Source organism: Bufo gargarizans, chromosome 6 (assembly GCF_014858855.1).
Source record: "Bufo gargarizans isolate SCDJY-AF-19 chromosome 6, ASM1485885v1, whole genome shotgun sequence".
In the NCBI taxonomy this organism is placed as follows: Eukaryota; Metazoa; Chordata; class Amphibia; order Anura; family Bufonidae; genus Bufo; species Bufo gargarizans.
The window spans coordinates 40,924,463-40,945,466 of NC_058085.1; the positions used below are offsets into that span (position 1 = coordinate 40,924,463).

General features: G+C 43.2%; 1 protein-coding gene across 1 annotated transcript in view; it reads right to left on the reverse strand.

The window, feature by feature from the left end:
- Nucleotides 1-935: 935 nt before the first annotated feature.
- The window catches only part of LOC122939848 (zinc finger protein 585A-like), a 126,032-nt gene continuing 105,963 nt past the window's right edge, over nt 936-21,004 (reverse strand). The window contains exon 6 of the mRNA XM_044296035.1: nt 936-2,247. Coding sequence (XP_044151970.1) covers nt 1,542-2,247 — 706 coding nt within the window. The 3' untranslated portion in view covers nt 936-1,541. The remainder of the gene's footprint in view (nt 2,248-21,004) is intronic.

Here is a 21,004-nt window from a genome sequence, read left to right on the forward strand (position 1 = left end):
TAACAGTTGTGGGGGTAGGAGCAATCTTTTCGCAGGGTCCATCACCTGGTAAATGGCGCTGTGGGAGATAGAACTCCATTTTATTCCTCCCATGAACCAGAGGTAAGTAAGAGTCAGCTAAAGTGCAGGTGCGGGGGAACAGTTGACCCCCCCCCCCCTTACCTTCTCTCTTCTCAGAAATGCTATCTTCTGGTGCTCTAGTTCCACCTCCTGTGTACGATAAGAAGATGCCTCGCTTCTATGTAGCTGTTTCGTGGTTTTCACTTGAGCTATGTAACGCCCACAGCTGCCGGATGTCTGCTAGTAAAATTCTGATATAAGATTTATCTGTAACCTAATAAACTCAGATCACTGCTTTAAAGCATCTTGCCTGTATCAGTTTTATCTGTATTGCTTAACAATACATTAACACAGCTATTTATGCTACATAGGAGCTATCTGACCCCTACCAGATTATACAAAATGGGCAGACTGCCTCATAACAGATGTCATCGATGTACACAAGCAAACGCTGATTTTTGGCACATGATATGGGACTGCAGCTACATTACATACTATTGGCAAGAAATTATAAAATGTTTTGTCCACCATGGTCCCAAATCCATTGTCGGTATGCCCCAAAATATGAATACTAGGGATATTGGAGGACGAGATATGGAACCACCACACTAATATTTTTCTGAGGGAAGCCTTATTCCTTGCTAGGAAAGCAATAGCGCTCAGATGGATGGCAAATAGACCACCTATGAGTCAGTGGAAGCCTTTGAAAAACCAGGTCACTCCTTTAGAGAATATAAAATTTCAAAAAAAGGAAATGACCTGAAATATTCCAGAAGGTATGAGGAAGTTGGTGCTCATCACAATTGACGTTATCTAATTTTCACATGTATACAAAAGGACCACCTACTTGATATCTGGCACAAAAAGGAGAATACTTCAATGAATAAAAATTTTAACTTTATTGAATAGAGGTTATAGGATAAAGCTGCGCTCACATTTATGTATAATGTTTTATACAAGGAATATACACTGGATTTTACTTTATGTAAATGTTACATTATTTGATACGATGTTGATCAGTATGTACCTATGCCATGCCTTATATGCTTCAATAAAATGAGTAAAAAAAAAAAAAATAGAAAAAAGATGGTATACCTTTAGGAGGGCGAGTAATGGCTTCTATATAATGAGGCAATCCTAGCCTGGGTCACTTTTTGGGAGAACTTTCACATTACTGATGAAATGTGCCCAGTAAGACCAGAGCTGACAGTTTCCTGACAAGCCCATATTTCATGTAATGCCCATTTATTTTTAAGTGGTCCTAATCATCTCTCCAAGCCCTCGGCCACCTCTGGTAACTGAAAGCAAGGCGCTGTTTTATCTCCGAGTAAAAAGAAGTATTTGATGGAATTAAGCCAGTGACCACCAAAAAAAATAAAAAAAAATAAACATATTGGTGGTCACTAAACGATTAAGCATGAAGATGGCTTCTTTTATATGTGAGAATTTTGATGTCTACCTATGACTTTTTTCTTAAAACATTACCCACATTCTGAACATGAATATGGCTTCTCCCCTTTGTGAATTCTCTGATGTGAATCATGAGCTGATTTACGGTTAAAACATTTCCCACATTCTGAACATGAGAATGGCTTCTCCCCTGTGTGATTTCTCTGATGTATAACAAGATCTGATTTACGGTTAAAACATTTCCCACATTCTGAACATGAAAATGGCTTCTCCCCTGTGTGATTTCTCTGATGTATAACAATATCTGATTTACGGTTAAAACATTTCCCACATTCTGAACATGAAAATGGCTTCTCCCCTGTGTGATTTCTCTGATGTATAACAAGATCTGATTTACGGTTAAAACATTTCCCACATTCTGAACATGAAAATGGCTTCTCCCCTGTGTGATTTCTCTGATGTCTAACAAGATCTGATTTAGTCTTAAAACATTTCTCACATTCGGAACATGAAAATGGCTTTTCCCCTGTGTGAATTCTCTGATGTCTAACAAGATCTGATTTACGGTTAAAACATTTCACACATTCCGAACATGAATATGGCTTCTCCCCTGTGTGAATTCTCTGATGTGTAAAAAGATGTGATGTTTGGTGAAAACATTTCCCACATTCTGAACATAAAAATGGCTTCTCCCCTGTGTGAGTTCTCTGATGTATAACAATCCCAGATTTAAATCTAAAACATTTTCCACATTCTGAACATGAAAATGGCTTCCCTCTTACATGAGCTGTTTTACGTTTAGCACCTCTTCTATGACTTTTATTCCATGTCACAGTCTGTGATAAACCAGAAGATCGGACGTGTTTAAAAGAATCAAATGAAGCATTTTTGCTGTGATTGGATGAGGGTATATCTTGCATATTGGCATGCTCTTTAAATGCATCTCGTGTGATACCACAATCATCTACTTCAAAATCTGGAGATACAAGATGTTTCTCTGAGTTCCTGGTACAGTCATCTGCCAAGAATAAAACACATTTTATTATTGATGAATAATATACCATAAAATTATATAGAAATTTTATAACATTTCCATATAAAAAATTCAAATATGAATTGACTAAAACAGTGGTGTCCAAACAGATCACAATCTAATAGTAGACCGAGGGTCATAGCTAGAAATGGTTGGCCCCCACCCAGTCATTTATAAATAAAACATTTCCTAGCGCTACACAAGAGGTGCTGAATGCCCTCTTAGTGCCCCACACAATAGTTATCTCCCCTCAGTGTCCCTTTTACAGTGAAATTCCTCCTTAGTGCCCTCTTCACAGTACTGATGCTCCCTACGTGCCCCACTGAGTAGAATGTCCACACAGTAGTTATGTCCCCTTTGTGTCCCCCTGCAGTAGTTATGCCCCTTAGTGCACCTCCTGCAGTAGTGTTGTCCCTTAGTGTCCTCTTTACATCAGTGAAGCTCCTATACTATGAATAAAATTAATAAAAGTAATACCGAGCACATCATGCACTTCCCAGCAGCAGACATGATGACGTCATCTCTCCTGCTGAGCTGAGGAGAGCGCACAGGCCGGGGATTATCTCAGGTCTGTGCGCTCTCCCTCTAAGCCCAGCAGGGACAATGACATCACTGTATCACAGCTGCTGCTGGGCAGAGTGCAGGCCGCAGAATGAGACCTGGGCTAAAATGGATGACAGATATAGCAGCTGGACAGAAGACAGAACCTAAAAATGTAACATAAAATGGGTCTTCTCTGCATTACTTAGTGGTCACTACTCACCTGGGCGGTTATCTGTAGGAATGTCCTCTGTACTCTGCTCATCGCCCCTCACATATGTCTCTGTAGGATTAATATTGTTCAGATCGTCACCCAGATTCACAAGCTGAGAAAGAAATATTGTAGAAGTCACCAGACAATTGGAGAAGTCGTGTGGAAGGTTTTATATGACCTGAAAAGACAACCAAAAATGACCGGACAGCAGGACTTATGTGACCCAAATATCTGCAGGTCTCCTGTATAAGGCCCCTTTCCCACGGGTGATAATTCTGCGCGGGTGCAATGCGTAACGCATTGCACCTGCACTGAATCCGGACCCATTCACTTCAATGAGGCTGTTCAGATAAATGGTGATTTTCACGCATCACTTGTGCGTTGCGTGAAAATCGCTGCATGTTCTATATTCTGCGTTTTTCACGCAACTCAGGCCCTATAGAAATGAATGGGAATGCGCGAAAATCGCAAGCATCCGCAAGCAACAGCGGATGCAATGGGATTTTCACGAGGGATGAGTTACCTGGGACCCCATTTACTTTATTATTTTCCATTATAACGGAAAATAATAGCATTCTTTAATTCAGAATGCCAAGTAAAAGGTGCTCACGTCAGCACAGGTCCTGCTGAATGAAGATAGAAGAACCTTCTATCTTAATTCAGCAGGACCTGCGTTGACATCACCGCGCTCACCATGTGGTGAGCGCGATGACGTCACCGAAGGTCCCTTTCCAGCCAGGTCCTGCAAGAAGAAGAAGAAGAAGAAGAAGAAGAAAGAAGACGAGCCCGGCTGCGCAATCAAGTGGATGAGGAGAGCTACTTTTTTTAATTTTAATCCTACAATAGATCTTTTACTTAGCATTCTGAATTAAAGAATGCTATTATTTTCCATTATAACCATGTTATGATGGAAAATAATAAAATATACAGAACACCGATCCCAAACCCGAACTTCAGTAAAGAAGTCTGGGTTCGGGTCTGGGTACCACAGTCAGTTTATCACCCGCGTGCAAAACGCATTGCACCTGTGCGATAAAAACTGAACATCAGCCAATGACTGGAAGCAGGTGACCATGCCTATGCTGGCGAGGAAGCAAACAACATTTACTGGAAGATGGACACACAGGAGCTGGCACACATAACCGGAGCTAATGGTATCAGGTAGGTATGACTCTTTCCATAGTAGAGGCTGCGGACAAATGAGAAAAGTTACTTATTCCTGAACAAACCCTTTAATACTGTCTTCCTATTCTGTCTACCAGTTATGAGATGACTGCAGGTATGAAGATACTGTACCTAGTATAAGGGACAGGGGAGAACACAGGGGAGGTGAGAACTGATTATCTATCACCACTAGAACACCGTGCTTACTAGTGATTATAGTATAAAGGACACAGTAGATTAACTAGAGTTCTAAGGGCCCCAGGGCAAACTGTTGTGCTACTCTTGTGCAACCACAAAACATCTGCAGCAGTTCACAGAGGAGGCCATCTTAAAAGTCTGTACAGGCAGAAAATTGTGAGAAGATCCAGACAACATGTAATGTCTATGGTCAGCTGTAATCCTGCCATCTCCACCTTTCTCATTATACAAGGATAAATCATATAATACTGGTGGATAAAACAAGACTGAAAACAAGATCTTCACAGCCTTCTACAGATCATAGGGAACATTTCATGAGACCTTATCATCCTGTGGGACATTGTGATCTTCTTCTGAACCATCCTGTGGAAGGAGAGGACTGGTATATCTCTCCGGTGTTGTTCTCTCTTCCTTAACTGTAGGAAACACATCCAGTGACTGAATTCATTCCTTACATAAAGATAATGAGAGGACACCTTTAGTCATGTCTATTACCTGGTGGTGTGAGGGGCCGGTGATCCTCCATCAGAATGTCCTTGTACTGATCTGTGTGTCCTTCTAAATACTCCCACTCCTCCATGGAGAAATAGACGGTGACATCCTGACACCTTATAGGAACCTGACAACACAATGATACAGTCATCACCCAGATCCCTTCATAATGTTCCTGTATAAAGTCCCAGCATTCCCAGTGTCACCTCTCCAGTCAGCAGCTCAATCATCTTGTTGGTGAGTTCTAGGATCTTCTCTCTATTGATTTCCTCGTGTATCAGGGGGAGAGGTAGAGGCTCCATGATTGGGCTCAGGGTTCTTCCCCATCCTTCAGACACAGGGGCCTGACAGTGCTCACTAGAGGTCTTCTTTACTACTGTGTAGTCCTGGTTATGGAGAAACACAGTAATAAATATCACTCCATACATCTCCAGAGTCCCTCACCTCTCCAGTCATGTCCATCTGTTAGTAACATAGATAAGATGATGTAATGTGTCACCTCTCCAGTAAGCCGGAAGAGGATCTCTAGGGTGAGATTTAAAATACTCTCCACCATCTTATCCTTGTCTCTATCCATTCTTGTTGGGTCAATCAAGAGAAGGATCTTATATAGAAGATATCCACTGAGCGGATCCTATATTGTAGAAACCTGAATGGAAAGAAGATTAGACAGTGTAAAATCCTACAAAACCCCATGTAAAATACAATAACTGGAGATAATAAGAGACATCGGAGGAGATAATAAAGTGTAGATGTTGTGTTCTCTCTTTTTATAGTGATCGAAACATGTGTGAGGTCAAGGCAAATTTATGGTATGTCACACCTTCACATGACCCTACAGCCAATAAAAGACGTCAGTGATGCCAGTATGAACTGCACGTTACCACTATTGACCATCCTAGGCTTTAACCCCTTCAGGACACAGCCTTATTTCACCTTAAGGACCAGGCCATTTTTTGCAAATCTGACCAGTGTCACTTTAAGTGCTGATAACTTCAAAACGCTTTGACTTATCCAGGCCATTCTGAGATAGATTTTTTCTTCACATATTGTACTTCATGACACTGGTAAAATGAAGTCCCAAAAAATAATATTTATAAATAAAAATAAAATAAAAAACTTTTTAAAAAATTGCAAATTTCCAAGTTTCAATTTCTCTACTTCTATAATACATAGTAATACCTCCAAAAATAGTTATTACTTTACATTCCCCATATGTCTACTTCATGTTTGGATCATTTTGAGAATGATATTTTATTTTTGGGGATGTGAAAGGGATTTTCATAATCTTACTTTTGATACATCACAGATTAGACATATATTATACAAGCCTCCTCTTGTGAAATGCAGTACCTTGCATTAACATATCACACCCTCTGCCAGTCCGGGACACAATAGCAGCCTTCCTGACCAAAAGGCTATTTAACATCTCACCTCACATACATTGACAGGAACCTGTGATTTCCTATTTAACTTGTTAGCATGGAGAGAAAAACCTGTTCAATGTAAAATAACCCTTTCATGTATTGTATATAGCAGATGTCAGCATTGTTTAGCAAAGTTTCAACTGTATATTCACAAACACATGTTTCCCAATGCCTTGTGAGTTCTAGGAGGATTGGTGCAATTGGATCTGGAAGGACACTATGTTCCCACCCCCAACAAGCCCTATAAACTATGTGCTGGGAGAATAAAGATTTCAGATATTGACAACCTATGTTGAGTCAGGGCTGTCTTATCTCTCTGATCAGAAGCAAATGGGATATTCGTTGCACCGGGAAATAGTCACGGGTATGAGGTCTGATGCCTCCATATAACCATCATAAACCTGCCTAGAAAAATAGCTAACAGTTTGGTGTCAGAAGGTGGGATCCGCCAAAGCAGTATCGGGTAAGTGATTCTATATTTAAGATATATATTATTACTGCCCTATACTGTAAGAGTGGATTATTTGAACCCGGTAAGCGCTTCTGATAAGCGTCTCCCAGGAATCTGATATTCCTAAAGTAATAGAGGGATCTGAAATCCCAGAGGAATCTGATATTCCTAAAGTAATAGAGGGATCTGAAATCCCGCAGGAATCTGATATTCCTGAAGAAAAAATGGGGTCTGTATTCCCCTAATTTGAAAAACAGTATTGTGTGCAATGAATATCCTTTGCTAAACCTGTATATAGCTGTATAGTTGCTTAAGCATTTTTTTTTTTAGTCGTTATATATATGTATAAGGTTGAATTGTACTGTATAGACTGTGTATAGATTATGGATAAGATTGTATGCGAGTTCATGCTGAAATTGAAGGTATAAATTGGCCATCAATAGTTTAAAATCTGCCATAGATTCAGGAGTAATATGAGCCTGAATTAGAAGTAATACCATCCAGAATAGTTAAAATCTGCCATAGATTCAGGAGTAGAGTAATATGAGCCTGAATTAGAAGTAATACCAGCCAGAATAGTTAAAAAATCTGCCATAAATTCAGGAGTAGTTATGAACCTGAATTAGAAGAAATAGGATAAAAAAAAAAAACACATAACTGATAAGCATAAGGTTTATCAGTAAGTATTTTCGCACTGAACACAAACATAATTACCTTAGATAAACCTTCAAATTCAGCTGATCTCACTGTATATTTTAGCTAAGTAAAAAAAAAAAAAAAATGGCAATTCTTATGGTAAGAAGGATCCCATAAAGAACAATTTTAAAATTTGAAACTGAAAATCATGTACCCCGAGTCTGCTGCAAATCTCTATGGTGAAACTGTCTCCTAAAAATGAATTGGGGGAAAGTCTAAAAAATGTTTGTCCAGAGGTGTTTAGGTCCATTTTATACTGATCCTTGGGTTGATAATATGTGTAAATGGACAGAAGGAATGAAATGTACTGACCCGTTCCCAAAAGAAGGGTCTTTTTCAGACTTTCATATGGCCATGATCAAGAGCCTATGTCTGAATGACATAGACACTTTTCCATGGTACAAAGGAGACCCTCATTGGAATAAAATGTATATGAATACTTGTGGCCAAGCATGGCTATGTGCAAAAGTTTTGGACTGACTTGTGCAGTTCAAATACAAGACAACAAAGTAGAATCCCCATTGTGACTCCAACTCCTGTCCCACCCCCATAATTAACAACAGAATCAGATGATAAGATATGCGCACACTTGACTCTACCACAGGTTCCTGGCTTTACAGAACCTGAGGAACAAGTTTTGTCTGAGAATACTAGCCAGCCTATTGTACAGTCTGCACAGCCCAATAGAACAATATATGCAAGGGCATCAAAGATTCAAGGGATGAGCAAAGACTCTAATGGGTCTATGCTCAAAGGGAGGAGTAGTATGGGCAGACCTCTCCCAACCCCATGGACAATGAATCCATTAATTCTGATGCCTAGATACTTGCAGCAGATACAAGAGGAATATATGACAAAACTGATTGAAAAATAAAAAACATTGATTATGATGATATTTCGCTTTTGTTTCCCTTGCCAACAGGTGCACCAACCCAACCCTCGTCTTAGAGGAAAAGATGGCACTGGATTATCTTTTAGCTTCTAAGGGGGGGGTTTCTGTGAGTTTATAGGAGAGGACTGCAGATACCAGGGATAAAGTCCAGGCCCATATAGATAAGGTCACTGTAATTCAGGGCCTAGATAGGGCTATTACTAATGAGAGATAGAATCCTTTCACAGCTTTGGGTGGTTTTGGAGATTTCCTGTTTTCCATAGGTAACTGGTTGAAGGAAATAGGAGTATATATCCTCATGTTGTTGTTTTCTCTTTATCATGTATATCCTGGTGAGATGCTCCTGCTGTTTGATCGATCGGATCGCCCAGTCACGTGCGGATAATCACATCCTCATCGCAGCTCCCAGATACACCACGGATCAACCTATGTCTTTGATGGAAAGGATGTCCAACTAAACGTTCATCGCCACGCCACACCTTACCACATCAGGACATCGCTCAGAGTCTACTCCCCGAAGAATCGAACCGAAGGATGGAGCATCATCATGGAGGCAATAACACCCAAGGAGCACCACAATCGACGAGGGCAAGCTGAGGAAACCGAAGATTCAGCAAGAGACTCAAAGAACACAGGGGACATATTGCAGAGAGGAGGGAACTGTCGTGGAAAGTCTTATTAAGCATAGGATGACTATGGTAGACTTTCTTTTTGGCTTAGGAATGGTATGTAGGTCTATAGATCAGCACTCTGGTTCCTGCTACCCATGTGAAAGCCGCCACCGTTGGTTTGAGAGGGATCTAATGGCTGCTGGCTCTGAGAGCAATGTTCTTAGTGAAAGCTACCAGCGGGTCCTCATCAGCAACGGTGGGGTATGGCACGCTGATGCCAGTCTCACTGAACCATGGGCGCCCCAACATGAAACATTGGTTGGTGAGACTGGTGTCCATGTGAATGCTATATCACCTTTCTTGGTCGACCCTGTTTTAAAAGACCTTCCTCAGGGACTGATCCCCCCTTTTGGAACCATGTCTAACAGAGATTCACTGTGGGTTAGTAGCATCTTTGTGCCAGATTAAATAGATGCTGTCCGATTAGGGCCACATTTGTTTAAAAAAAGGGCTGATTCATTTGGGAGCATTTGCGCATGTTCTGGGTGTGGTGGTGGATGGTGAGTGTTTGAGCGCCACCCACCGGCACTCTCAGGAAATGTGCGAATGTATACCTTCCAGGTCTAAAAGGAATTTCTATTGGTCAAGGCATAAGGTGGAATGTACCTGCCTATCTGCAACATTACTGGGCAGCCATGTGCCATAGAGGGCGGGGTTAGCCCAGTAAAAGGTCTAACCCGAATATCCTATCTATGTGTAGAACTTGCATGCCTTATGTTTTTTCTTACTTTTCTTTCTTCTCTCTTTTCACTATGCAGGAGATTTTTTCCTACTGTGCGCCAAATTACACAGAAGGTTTTTTTCATCTCCTTCATAGTCTTTAGTGTCTTCATGGGTCACACACACACACACACACACACACACATATTTAGATATATATATATACATATACATATACATATACACACACACAGCCTTAGATGGAGGAAAACATACAGTGATCCCGTTTTTATATATATATATATATATATATAAAAGTTGGGATCAATGGTTGGATTGAAAGGGATTTTCATAATCTTACTTTTGATACATCACAGATTAGACATATATTATACAAGCCTCCTCTTGTGAAATGCAGTACCTTGCATTAACATATCACACCCTCTGCCAGTCCGGGACACCTCCGAGATAATAAGAGACATCGGAGGAGATAATAAAGTGTAGATGTTGTGTTCTCTCTTTTTATAGTGATCGAAACATGTGTGAGGTCAAGGCAAATTTATGGTATGTCACACCTTCACATGACCCTACAGCCAATAAAAGACGTCAGTGATGCCAGTATGAACTGCACGTTACCACTATTGACCATCCTAGGCTTTAACCCCTTCAGGACACAGCCTTATTTCACCTTAAGGACCAGGCCATTTTTTGCAAATCTGACCAGTGTCACTTTAAGTGCTGATAACTTCAAAACGCTTTGACTTATCCAGGCCATTCTGAGATAGATTTTTTCTTCACATATTGTACTTCATGACACTGGTAAAATGAAGTCCCAAAAAATAATATTTATAAATAAAAATAAAATAAAAAACTTTTTAAAAAATTGCAAATTTCCAAGTTTCAATTTCTCTACTTCTATAATACATAGTAATACCTCCAAAAATAGTTATTACTTTACATTCCCCATATGTCTACTTCATGTTTGGATCATTTTGAGAATGATATTTTATTTTTGGGGATGTGAAAGGGATTTTCATAATCTTACTTTTGATACATCACAGATTAGACATATATTATACAAGCCTCCTCTTGTGAAATGCAGTACCTTGCATTAACATATCACACCCTCTGCCAGTCCGGGACACAATAGCAGCCTTCCTGACCAAAAGGCTATTTAACATCTCACCTCACATACATTGACAGGAACCTGTGATTTCCTATTTAACTTGTTAGCATGGAGAGAAAAACCTGTTCAATGTAAAATAACCCTTTCATGTATTGTATATAGCAGATGTCAGCATTGTTTAGCAAAGTTTCAACTGTATATTCACAAACACATGTTTCCCAATGCCTTGTGAGTTCTAGGAGGATTGGTGCAATTGGATCTGGAAGGACACTATGTTCCCACCCCCAACAAGCCCTATAAACTATGTGCTGGGAGAATAAAGATTTCAGATATTGACAACCTATGTTGAGTCAGGGCTGTCTTATCTCTCTGATCAGAAGCAAATGGGATATTCGTTGCACCGGGAAATAGTCACGGGTATGAGGTCTGATGCCTCCATATAACCATCATAAACCTGCCTAGAAAAATAGCTAACAGGATGTTACAAGGCTTAGAAGTTTAGAAGAAAATCTTGAAATTTTTCTGAAATTTTCAAAAACCCAATTTTTAGGGACCAGTTCAGGTCTGAAGTCACTTTGCAAGGCTTACATAATAGAAACCACCCAAAAATGACCCCATTCTAGAAACTACACCCCTCAAGGTATTCAAAACGGACTTTGTTAACCATTTAGGTGTTCCACAAGAATTAATGGAAAATAGAGATACAATTTCAGAATTTCACTTTTTTGGCAGATTTTCCATTTTAATAATTTTTTTCCAGTTACAAAGCAAGGGTTAATAGCCAGACCAAACTCAATATTTATGGCCCTGATTCTGTAGTTTACAGAAACACCCCATATGTGGTTGTAAACCGCTGTTCGGGCACACGTCAAGGCGCAGAAGGAAAGGAATGCCATACGGTTTTTGGAAGGCAAATTTTGCTGGACTGTTTTTTTTGACACCATGTCCCATTTGAGGTCCCCCTGATGCACCCCTAGAGTAGAAACTCTATAAAGTGACCCAATCTAAGAAACTACACCCCTCAAGGTATTCAAAACTAATTTTACAAACGTTGTTAACCCTTTAGGTGTTCCACAAGAGTTATTGGCAAATGGAGATGAAATTTCAGAATTAAAACTTTTGGCCAAATTTTCCATTTTAATCCATTTTTCCCAGTAACAAAGCAAGGGTTAACAGCCAAACAAAACTCAATATTTATGGCCCCTATTCTGTAGTTTACAGAAAAACCCCATATGTGGTCGTAAACTGCTGTACGGGCACACGCCAGGGAGCAGAAGGAAAGGAATGCTATACGGTTTTTGTAAGGCAGATTTTGCTGGACTGGTTTTTTTGACACCATGTCCCATTTGAAGCCCCCCTGATGCACCCCTAGAGTAGAAACTCCAAAAAAGTGACCCCATTTTAGAAACTACGGGATAGGGTGGCAGTATTGTTGGTATTAGTTTAGGGTACATATGATTTTTGGTTGCTCTATGTTGCGGAGCTTCAAAGTATACCCTCAATATCTTCACTTAAATCCCCTTGTAGCTGAAGAAGCAGGTCAATATCCAAGAGACAATTTCCCCAGTAACTGGACGACACACAGTTTGGGAGTCAACTGACTATCCTAGGCATGCGCACCTGCTTTCAAACCTCCAACAGCCTCATTTACATACAATACATAGATTACTATGCTACAAGGAAAGGTGGGGTCAGACAATAGCAAGGGCCGATGGGAGGTTGAGGGGGGACACTGCAGCTAGTTTAAACAGGTCTCCCAGTGTCCCTGAGACAACACCCTGCTGGGGAAACAATGGCACAGGAAAAGGGGGGAGGGGAAGAGGTACAGACAAGAAAGACATTCTATAAGTGCCGATGTTTGCCACACTCTATATTACACTTTTTGTGAGGCAAGGTAACAAGAAATAGCTGTTTTGGCACCGTTTTTATTTTTTGTTATTTACAACATTCATCTGACAGGTTAGATCATGTGATATTTTTGAAGACCAGGTTGTCACGGACGCTGCGATACCTAATATGTATACTTTTTTATTTATTTATGTAAGTTTTACACAATAATATCATTTTTGAAACCAAAAACAAATAATCATATTTTAGTGTCTCCATATTCTGAGAGCCATATTTTTTTCAGTTTTTGGGCAATTATCTTAGGGTACTTTCACACTTGCGTTTTTCTTTTCCGGCATAGAGTCCCGTCACAGGGGCTCTATACCGGAAAAGAACTGATCAGTTTTATCCCTATGCATTCTGAATGGAGAGTAATCCGTTCAGTTTTCATCAGGATGTCTTCAGTTCAGTCATTTTGACTGATCAGGCAAAAGAGAAAACCGCAGCATGCTACAGTTTTCTCTCCGGCGAAAAAAACTGAAGACTTGCCTGAACGCCGGATCCAGCATTTTTTCACATAGGAATGTATAAGCGCCGGAATACCGGATCCTTCGTTCCGGCATGAGCATGCGCAGATCGGTAAAAATGAGAAAAATGTACAAGACGGATCCGTCGGTCGGCATGACAAGTGGAGAGACGGATCCGTCTCACAAATTCTTTCAGTCGGCGGCAGATCGGCGAAACCTTATGATGTAGGGTTTCATGTAATGGTTTATTTAGCACAGTTTTTATTTAATTTTTTTTACGGCGTTCATCTGAGGGGTTAGGTCATGTGATATGTTTTTAGAGTCGGTTGATACGACGCGGCGATACCTAATATGTATACCTTTTTTCCCCCCCTATTTTTTACCAATAGTTTTTTAACTTTATTCAGGGACTTTTTTTTCATTTATTTTTTACTTGAAACTTTTAATTTTTTGGGGGGGGAAACTTTATTTTTTCAACCTTTTTTTACTTTCTTTTTTTGTCCCACTTTGGGACTTGAACTTTTGGGGGTCTAATCCTTTGCAATGCATTCCAATAATTCCGTATTGGAATGCATTGGCTGTATGAGTAATACTGTGAGTATTACTCATACAGCTTCCGGCCTGTGAGATCCAGGGGGCTGCCTTCCATGCCATCGGGTCCCCCCTACAGCCGCATGGGGATCCGATCACCCCCTATCACCGCCGCAAACCGCAGGTAAATTCAGACACAGGGGGGTCACGGGACAACTCCCGCACATTGAGCCGAGGTGCCTGCTCAATGATTTGGGGGTCCAGATGGCAACCAAAATGGTCGCCAATGCGACTTAGAATTTACAAATGGCGACAAGACATTTATTTTTTATTTTTTCAGAATACAGCGGCGGGCACAGGAGCCGATAGTTCTCTGCCCTGCCGCCACCGATGTTCTTCTCAGTCTGACTCAGTGAGTCACAGCACACAATAGCAAAGCCGCTGGCAGCAGGGAGGGGAGGGACTCGGGAGGAGTGTAATCTGATCCTAGAGTGGAAGCTGCTTCTGCCATTATTATACTGGGGTGTTGGGGGGGGGCGCACTGCGCCACCAATGTTTATTATGATGGGGTGTTGGTGGGGGGGGGGCGCACTGCGCCACCAATGTTTATTATGATGGGGTGTTGGGGGGGGGCGCTCTGCGCCACCAATGTTTATTATATTGACCTTCTACTAAGCATTCTGTATTAAAGAATGCTATTATTTTCCCTTTATAACCATGTTTTAAGGGAAATTAATACAGTGAATAGACTTTCATCCTAGCAACCATGCGTGAAAATCGCACTGCATCCGCACTTGCTTGCAATTTTCACGCAGCCCCATTAACTTCTATGGGGCCTGCATTGAGTGAAAAACGCACAACATAGAGCATGCTGCGATTTTCACGCAACGCACAAGTGATGCTTGAAAATCACCGCTCATGTGCACAGCCCCATAGAAGTGAATGGTTCCGGATTTAGTGCGGGTGCTTTCCGGTATTTTGAATGCCAGATCTGGCACGAATACATTCCTATGGGGAAAAATGCTGGATCCGGCGTTCAGGCAAATCTTCTGTTTTTTTTCGCCAGAGAGAAAACCGTAGCATGCTACGGTTTTATCTTTTGCCTGATCAGTCAAAATGACTGAACTGAAGACGTCCTGATGCATCCTGAATGGATTACTCTCCATTTAGAATGCATGGGGATATGCCTGATCTGTTCTTTTCCGGTATAGAGCCCTGTAGGAGAGTCCCCGGAATAATAATGGACGGACGATACGTGCCACCAGAGGTCCTGGCCTCGGTGGAGTAAGAACTGGATCATTGCGGTTACAGCGGCGAATGCTGCTGGCGCAGCGTGTCCGGGCCGGTTCTTACTGTTCCCCACGGCCAGCCCAGGTTTTTGGTGGAGCTGGGCCTTTAAAGAACCCAGCCTGCTGATGATGGGGGTGGGGTGTGTCTTGCTGTGCTGGAGATTTACACAGACAGAGTGAGTGCTGGTGAAGGAGAGTCTGGGCGCAGCACACATTGAAGGATAGCCCTGGGACCTGTGGTGCTACGAGCCGAAGGGGCTCTGGCCTGAGGGAGACAAAGGCAGATAGCCTAGAAGCCTGCAGAACTGCTGTGGTCTGTCCAAAACAAGGTGACTCAAACCTGCTGTTTATTTTCTATGGAAGGACTTTTGTTCTATGCACTATGTGGATATGCACCTGTGTGGTCTGCACATTGCCGGTTATGCCTTTGGTGTGAATAAAGTCACAGTGTATCACAAAGACTGTCTATGATTGCCTCAATACTGCCGCCGCTACCGTAGCCTACCACGAGCACATCCCCACAATTGGTGGCTTGGAGCGGGCATTCCTGCAGTGAGGCAGGCCTGAGGCAAAAGTTGTGTTGGACTGCATGTCATATATCAGGCCTGCAAGTTTTATGGTTCCTGACAAGATGGAGGAGGCCATTAAGCACCTGATTCAGAGTAATGTACAGCAGCAACAGGCATTGCAGGCTCAGAGGGAAAGTAATGAGCTACAGCAAAAAAGACATGAGGAGGCTATGTGTGCACAGCAGCAAACAAACACTCTCCTAATGCAGCAGCTGGTAGCCATGCAAGAGTCGGTGCGAACATCCCTGCAAGGAGTTTCAACTGCGACAACCCCGACTGTGTCTACCGCCAGGGACAAAGTCCGATCCGCCCTGAGGAAAATGGGTCCGGGAGATGATATAGAGGCATTCCTGATGGTATTCGAAAGAACCGCGGAGCAAGAGAGGCTGCCGTTGGAGCAGTGGGCCGAGGTGGTGGCGCCTTTTCTGGTGGGGGACGCACAAAAGGCCTATTTTGACCTCAGCTGCGATGAGGCCAAGGACTATGAGAGGCTAAAAGCTGAGGTGTTGGCCAGGTTGGGGGTAAACACCTATGTGCGAGCGCACAGGGTGTATCAGTGGGTGTTTGCCGAGTCCCGACCCGCCCGGTCACAAGCCTATGACTTACTTCACCTAGTAAAAAAATGGCTTCAGCCTGAAATATTGAGCCCTTCTCAGATGGTTGAAAGGGTCGTGGTAGACAGGTTCGTGCGTACCCTCCCGAGAGCCATACAGCACTGGGTGGGACAAGGTGATCCAGGCAACCTGGAACAACTGGTTAGCCTGGTGGAGAGGTATATGGCCACTCAGGATTTGGGGCGGGACTCAGCGGTACTACCGAAGTCACGTCAGCCCCCGTTGCCGACCCGGGATCCTGAAAAAGGGATCCCACCACATAAGGAGGGGAGTGGATCTCCAGTCCGTGGGAGGAATACCCTGGGGAGGAGGGAGGCTGCGAGGATCAGATGTTGGCATTGTCAGGACTGGGGACATGTGGCATCCAACTGCCCTAGGGCATCCGAACCCATGGACTGCGGGTTCGCTCGCCGGTCCTCTTTTTATGCCCAACCGGTGTATATAGCTGACCCCCTGCTGGCGGCGGACAACCCTCCGGTGTGTGATGTCGTTGTTAATGGACACTCCGTGCAGGCCCTGCTGGACTCTGGGAGCCTGGTAACTCTGGTCCATGAGTCGCTGGTAACGGAAAAACTCCCAGAAAGGCGAACCCTTACCATTGTCTGTATACATGGGGATCGCAGGGAGTATCCCACCACTAAGGTTACCCTGGCAGTGTGTGGAAAGGAGGTACCACATGTCGTCGGGGTGGGGAGACGGCTCCCTTATGCCGCAATATTGGGGAGGGACTTTCCCCTGTTCTGGACTTTGTGGAGGAACGGGTTGCCTACCTATGGGGAAGGAAAATGTCCAGGTCCCGAGCCCGAGGACCCCGAGGCAGGGGCCCCAGCTGTAGGGGTCACCGTAGAGGAGGTAGAGTGTAACCCTGACCGGTTTCCCCTAGAAGTATTGGCGGGTGAGACAGTAGAAAGTTCATCCATCCTGGATCTGGAGGTACCCCGAGAAACCTTCGGGACCGCACAGCTCCAGGATTCGACGTTATTGCGGGCTAGAGAAGGTGTGTCGGTGGTTAATGGTGTTGCCCAGCGTCCCGGCGCCGATACCGTATTTCCTCACCTGGCCTATAACCAGGACCTGTTATATAGGGTAGACAAGGTGAGGCAGGAGGTGGTGGAACAACTGGTGGTGCCCCAGCCTTACCGGCGAATGGTCTTGGATTTAGCGCATGCGCATGTGTTGGGTGGTCATCTGGGGGTTAAGAAAACGCTGGAGCGAATTCTACAACGGTTCTATTGGCCTGGGATATATGAGGAAGTCCGGAGGTTCTGTCAGTCCTGTCCAGTGTGTCAGCTGACTAGCCCCCAACCTCAGTATCGCAGTCCACTGGTACCTATGCCCATTATAGAGGTGCCCTTCGAAAGGATCGCCATGGATCTGGTAGGCCCCATTATTAAGTCAGCCCGAGGTCACCAACACATCCTGGTAGTGTTAGACTATGCCACTCACTATCCGGAGGCGGTCCCATTGCGCCATACGTCGGCCAAGGTAATAGCTAAAGAGCTCATGAGTATGTTTGCCCGGGTGGGGATACCAAAGGAGATTCTGACGGACCAGGGGACACCCTTTATGTCCAAAATAACAAAGGAATTGTGTAAGCTATTAAATATTAAACACCTGCACACGTCCGTCTACCATCCCCAAACCGATGGGTTAGTAGAACGGTTTAATAAGACCCTGAAGTCCATGCTAAAAAGAGTTGTGGCTAAGGACGGGAGGGATTGGGACTTACTGTTGCCCTATGTTTTGTTTGCGGTACGGGAGGTGCCCCAGGCGTCCACGGGGTTCTCGCCCTTTGAGTTGTTATATGGGCGACATCCCCGTGGGCTACTGGATATCGCTAAGGAAGCATGGGAGCAACAGCCTACGCCTCATAAAAGTGTGATAGAGCACATAGGAAAAATGCAGGACCGAATAGGGGTTGTGTTGCCGATCGTCCGTGAGCACATGGAAGCGGCACAACTGGCCCAGAGTCGGGTATATAACCGAACCACCCGGGTAAGGACATTTCACCCGGGGAACCGAGTTCTTGTACTTGTGCCCACGGTCGAGAGTAAATTCTTGGCCCGGTGGCAAGGACCCTATGAAGTTAAGGAGAAGGTGGGCCCAGTTGATTACAGGATATACCAGCCAGGGAGGCGGAAGCCCGAACAGGTATATCATGTGAATCTACTAAAACCTTGGAGAGACAGAGAGAATTTGTTTGCAGACAGCCCGCCCTCTGTCGGGACGTCAGGGAGTGACCCGGGGTCACCAGGTGTTCCGGAGAACGCCGCTGGGGTGACGATAGGGGACAGACTGTCGACCAAACAAGCACAAGAGGTGAAAGAATTTGTTAGTCGGAATAGGGACGTATTCTCTGACCTTCCTGGACGTACCACCTTGATCGAGCATGACATTGTCACCGAGCCCTGGGTGAAAGTCCGCCTAAGACCATACCGAGTACCGGAGGCTCGGCGACAGGCCATTTTGCAGGAGGTAAGATCGATGCTACATCTAGGGGTCATAGAAGAGTCAAAGAGCGAGTGGGCTAGCCCGATTGTCCTTATTCCCAAACCGGATGGTTCATTACGGTTCTGTAATGATTTTAGGAAATTGAATGAGGTATCAAAATTTGACGCCTATCCCATGCCTCGGGTAGACGAGTTGATAGAGCGGCTGGGAAAAGCCCGGTATTTTTCGATCCTAGATCTCACGAAGGGCTACTGGCAGGTACCTCTGACGGAGGCGGCAAAGGAGAAGACGGCCTTTGTCACCCCGGAGGGGCTTTTTCAGTATAGGGTGTTGCCTTTTGGGTTGCATGGCGCTCCGGCTACGTTCCAGCGTCTGATGGATGTCGTCCTCAAGCCCCATCACCAGTATACCTCCGCGTATCTGGATGATATAGTCGTGTTTAGCCCAGACTAGGAGGGTCATTTGTCAAAACTTCAGGCGGTGATAGATTCTCTAAGGAAGGCGGGGTTAACTGCCAACCCAAAAAAATGCTCGGTGGGACTAGAGGAAGCTCGCTATTTGGGGTATGTGATTGGACGCGGAGTCATTAGGCCCCAAGTGAATAAAGTTGAAGCAATCCGGAATTTGAATTATTTTGGGAATGATATTTTATTTTTTGGGGATGTTACAAGGCTTAGAAGTTTAGAAGCAAATCTTGAAATTTTTCCGAAATTTACAAAAACCCAATTTTTAGGGACCACTACAGCTCTGAAGTCACTTTGTGAGGCTTACATGATAGAAACCGCTCAAAAATGACCCCATTCTATAAACTACACCCCTCAAGGTATTTAAAACTGATTTTTACAAACTTTGTTAACCCTTTAGGTGTTGCACAAGAGTTATTGGCAAATGGGGATGATATTTGAGAATTTCATTTTTTTGCCTAATTTTCCATTTTAACCCATTTTTTCCACTAACAAAGCAAGGGTTAACAGCCAAACAAGACTGTATCTTTATTTCCCTGACTCTGCCATTTACAGAAACACCCGATATGTGGCTGTAAACTACTGTACGGGCACACAGTAGGCCGTATGGTTTTTGGAAGCCAGATTTTGCTGGACTGGTTTATTTACACCATGTCCCATTTGAAGCCCCCTGATGCACCCCTAGAGTAGAAACTCCAAAAAAGTGACCCCATCTAAGAAACTACACCCCTCAAGGTATTCAAAACTGATTTTACAAACTTTGTTAACCCTTTAGGTGTTGCACAAGATTTAATGGAAAATAGAGATACAATTTCAAAATTTCACTTTTTGGGCAAATATTCCATTTTAATATTTTTTTTCCAGTTACAAAGCAAGGGTTAACAGCCAAAGAAAACTCATTATTTATGGCCCTGATTCTTTAGTTTACAGAAACACCCAATATGTGGTCGTAAACTGCTGTACGGGCACACGGCAGGGCGCAGAAGGAAAGGAATGCCATACGGTTTTTGAAAGGCAGATTTTGCTGGACAGTTTTTTTTTTTACACCATGTCCCATTTGAAGCCCCCCTGATGCACCTCTAGAGTAGAAACTCCAAAAAAAGTGACCCTATTTTAGAAACTACGGGATAGGGTGGCAGTTTTTTTGGTACTAGTTTAGGGTACATGGTAACAAGAAATAGCTTTTTTGGCACTTTTTTTGTTATTTACAACATTCATCTGACAGGTTAGATCATGTGGTAATTTTATAGAGCAGGTTGTCACGGACGCCTAATATGTATACAATTTTTTTTATTTATATAAGTTTTACACAATGATTTCATTTTTAAAACAAAAAACAAAATTGCTTACCGGTAATTGTTTTTCTCGATACCCATGACGGCACCCCATGCGACCAGGGACCTCCCATCCGGGACAGGAAATCTGAGAAGATAAAAGGTTCACACCCCCACCCAGCACCAGTGATAGTAATAAACAGTACTCCGGAGGTGAATACACGTAAGAAAGAGAGAAAGATCCAATATGGTACATTATATCTCTACAATACTCAAGAGAGAACTCTCAGAAACCTATAGGCAGTAGCGGGCTACTCCGCATATAACCTAATAAAGGGTAACTAAGCCCATTAGCTCCTTTTTTTTTGTTTTTTTTTTTTTTTATATAGGGAAGGGAAAATTTTGGGGGTGCCGTCATGGGTAT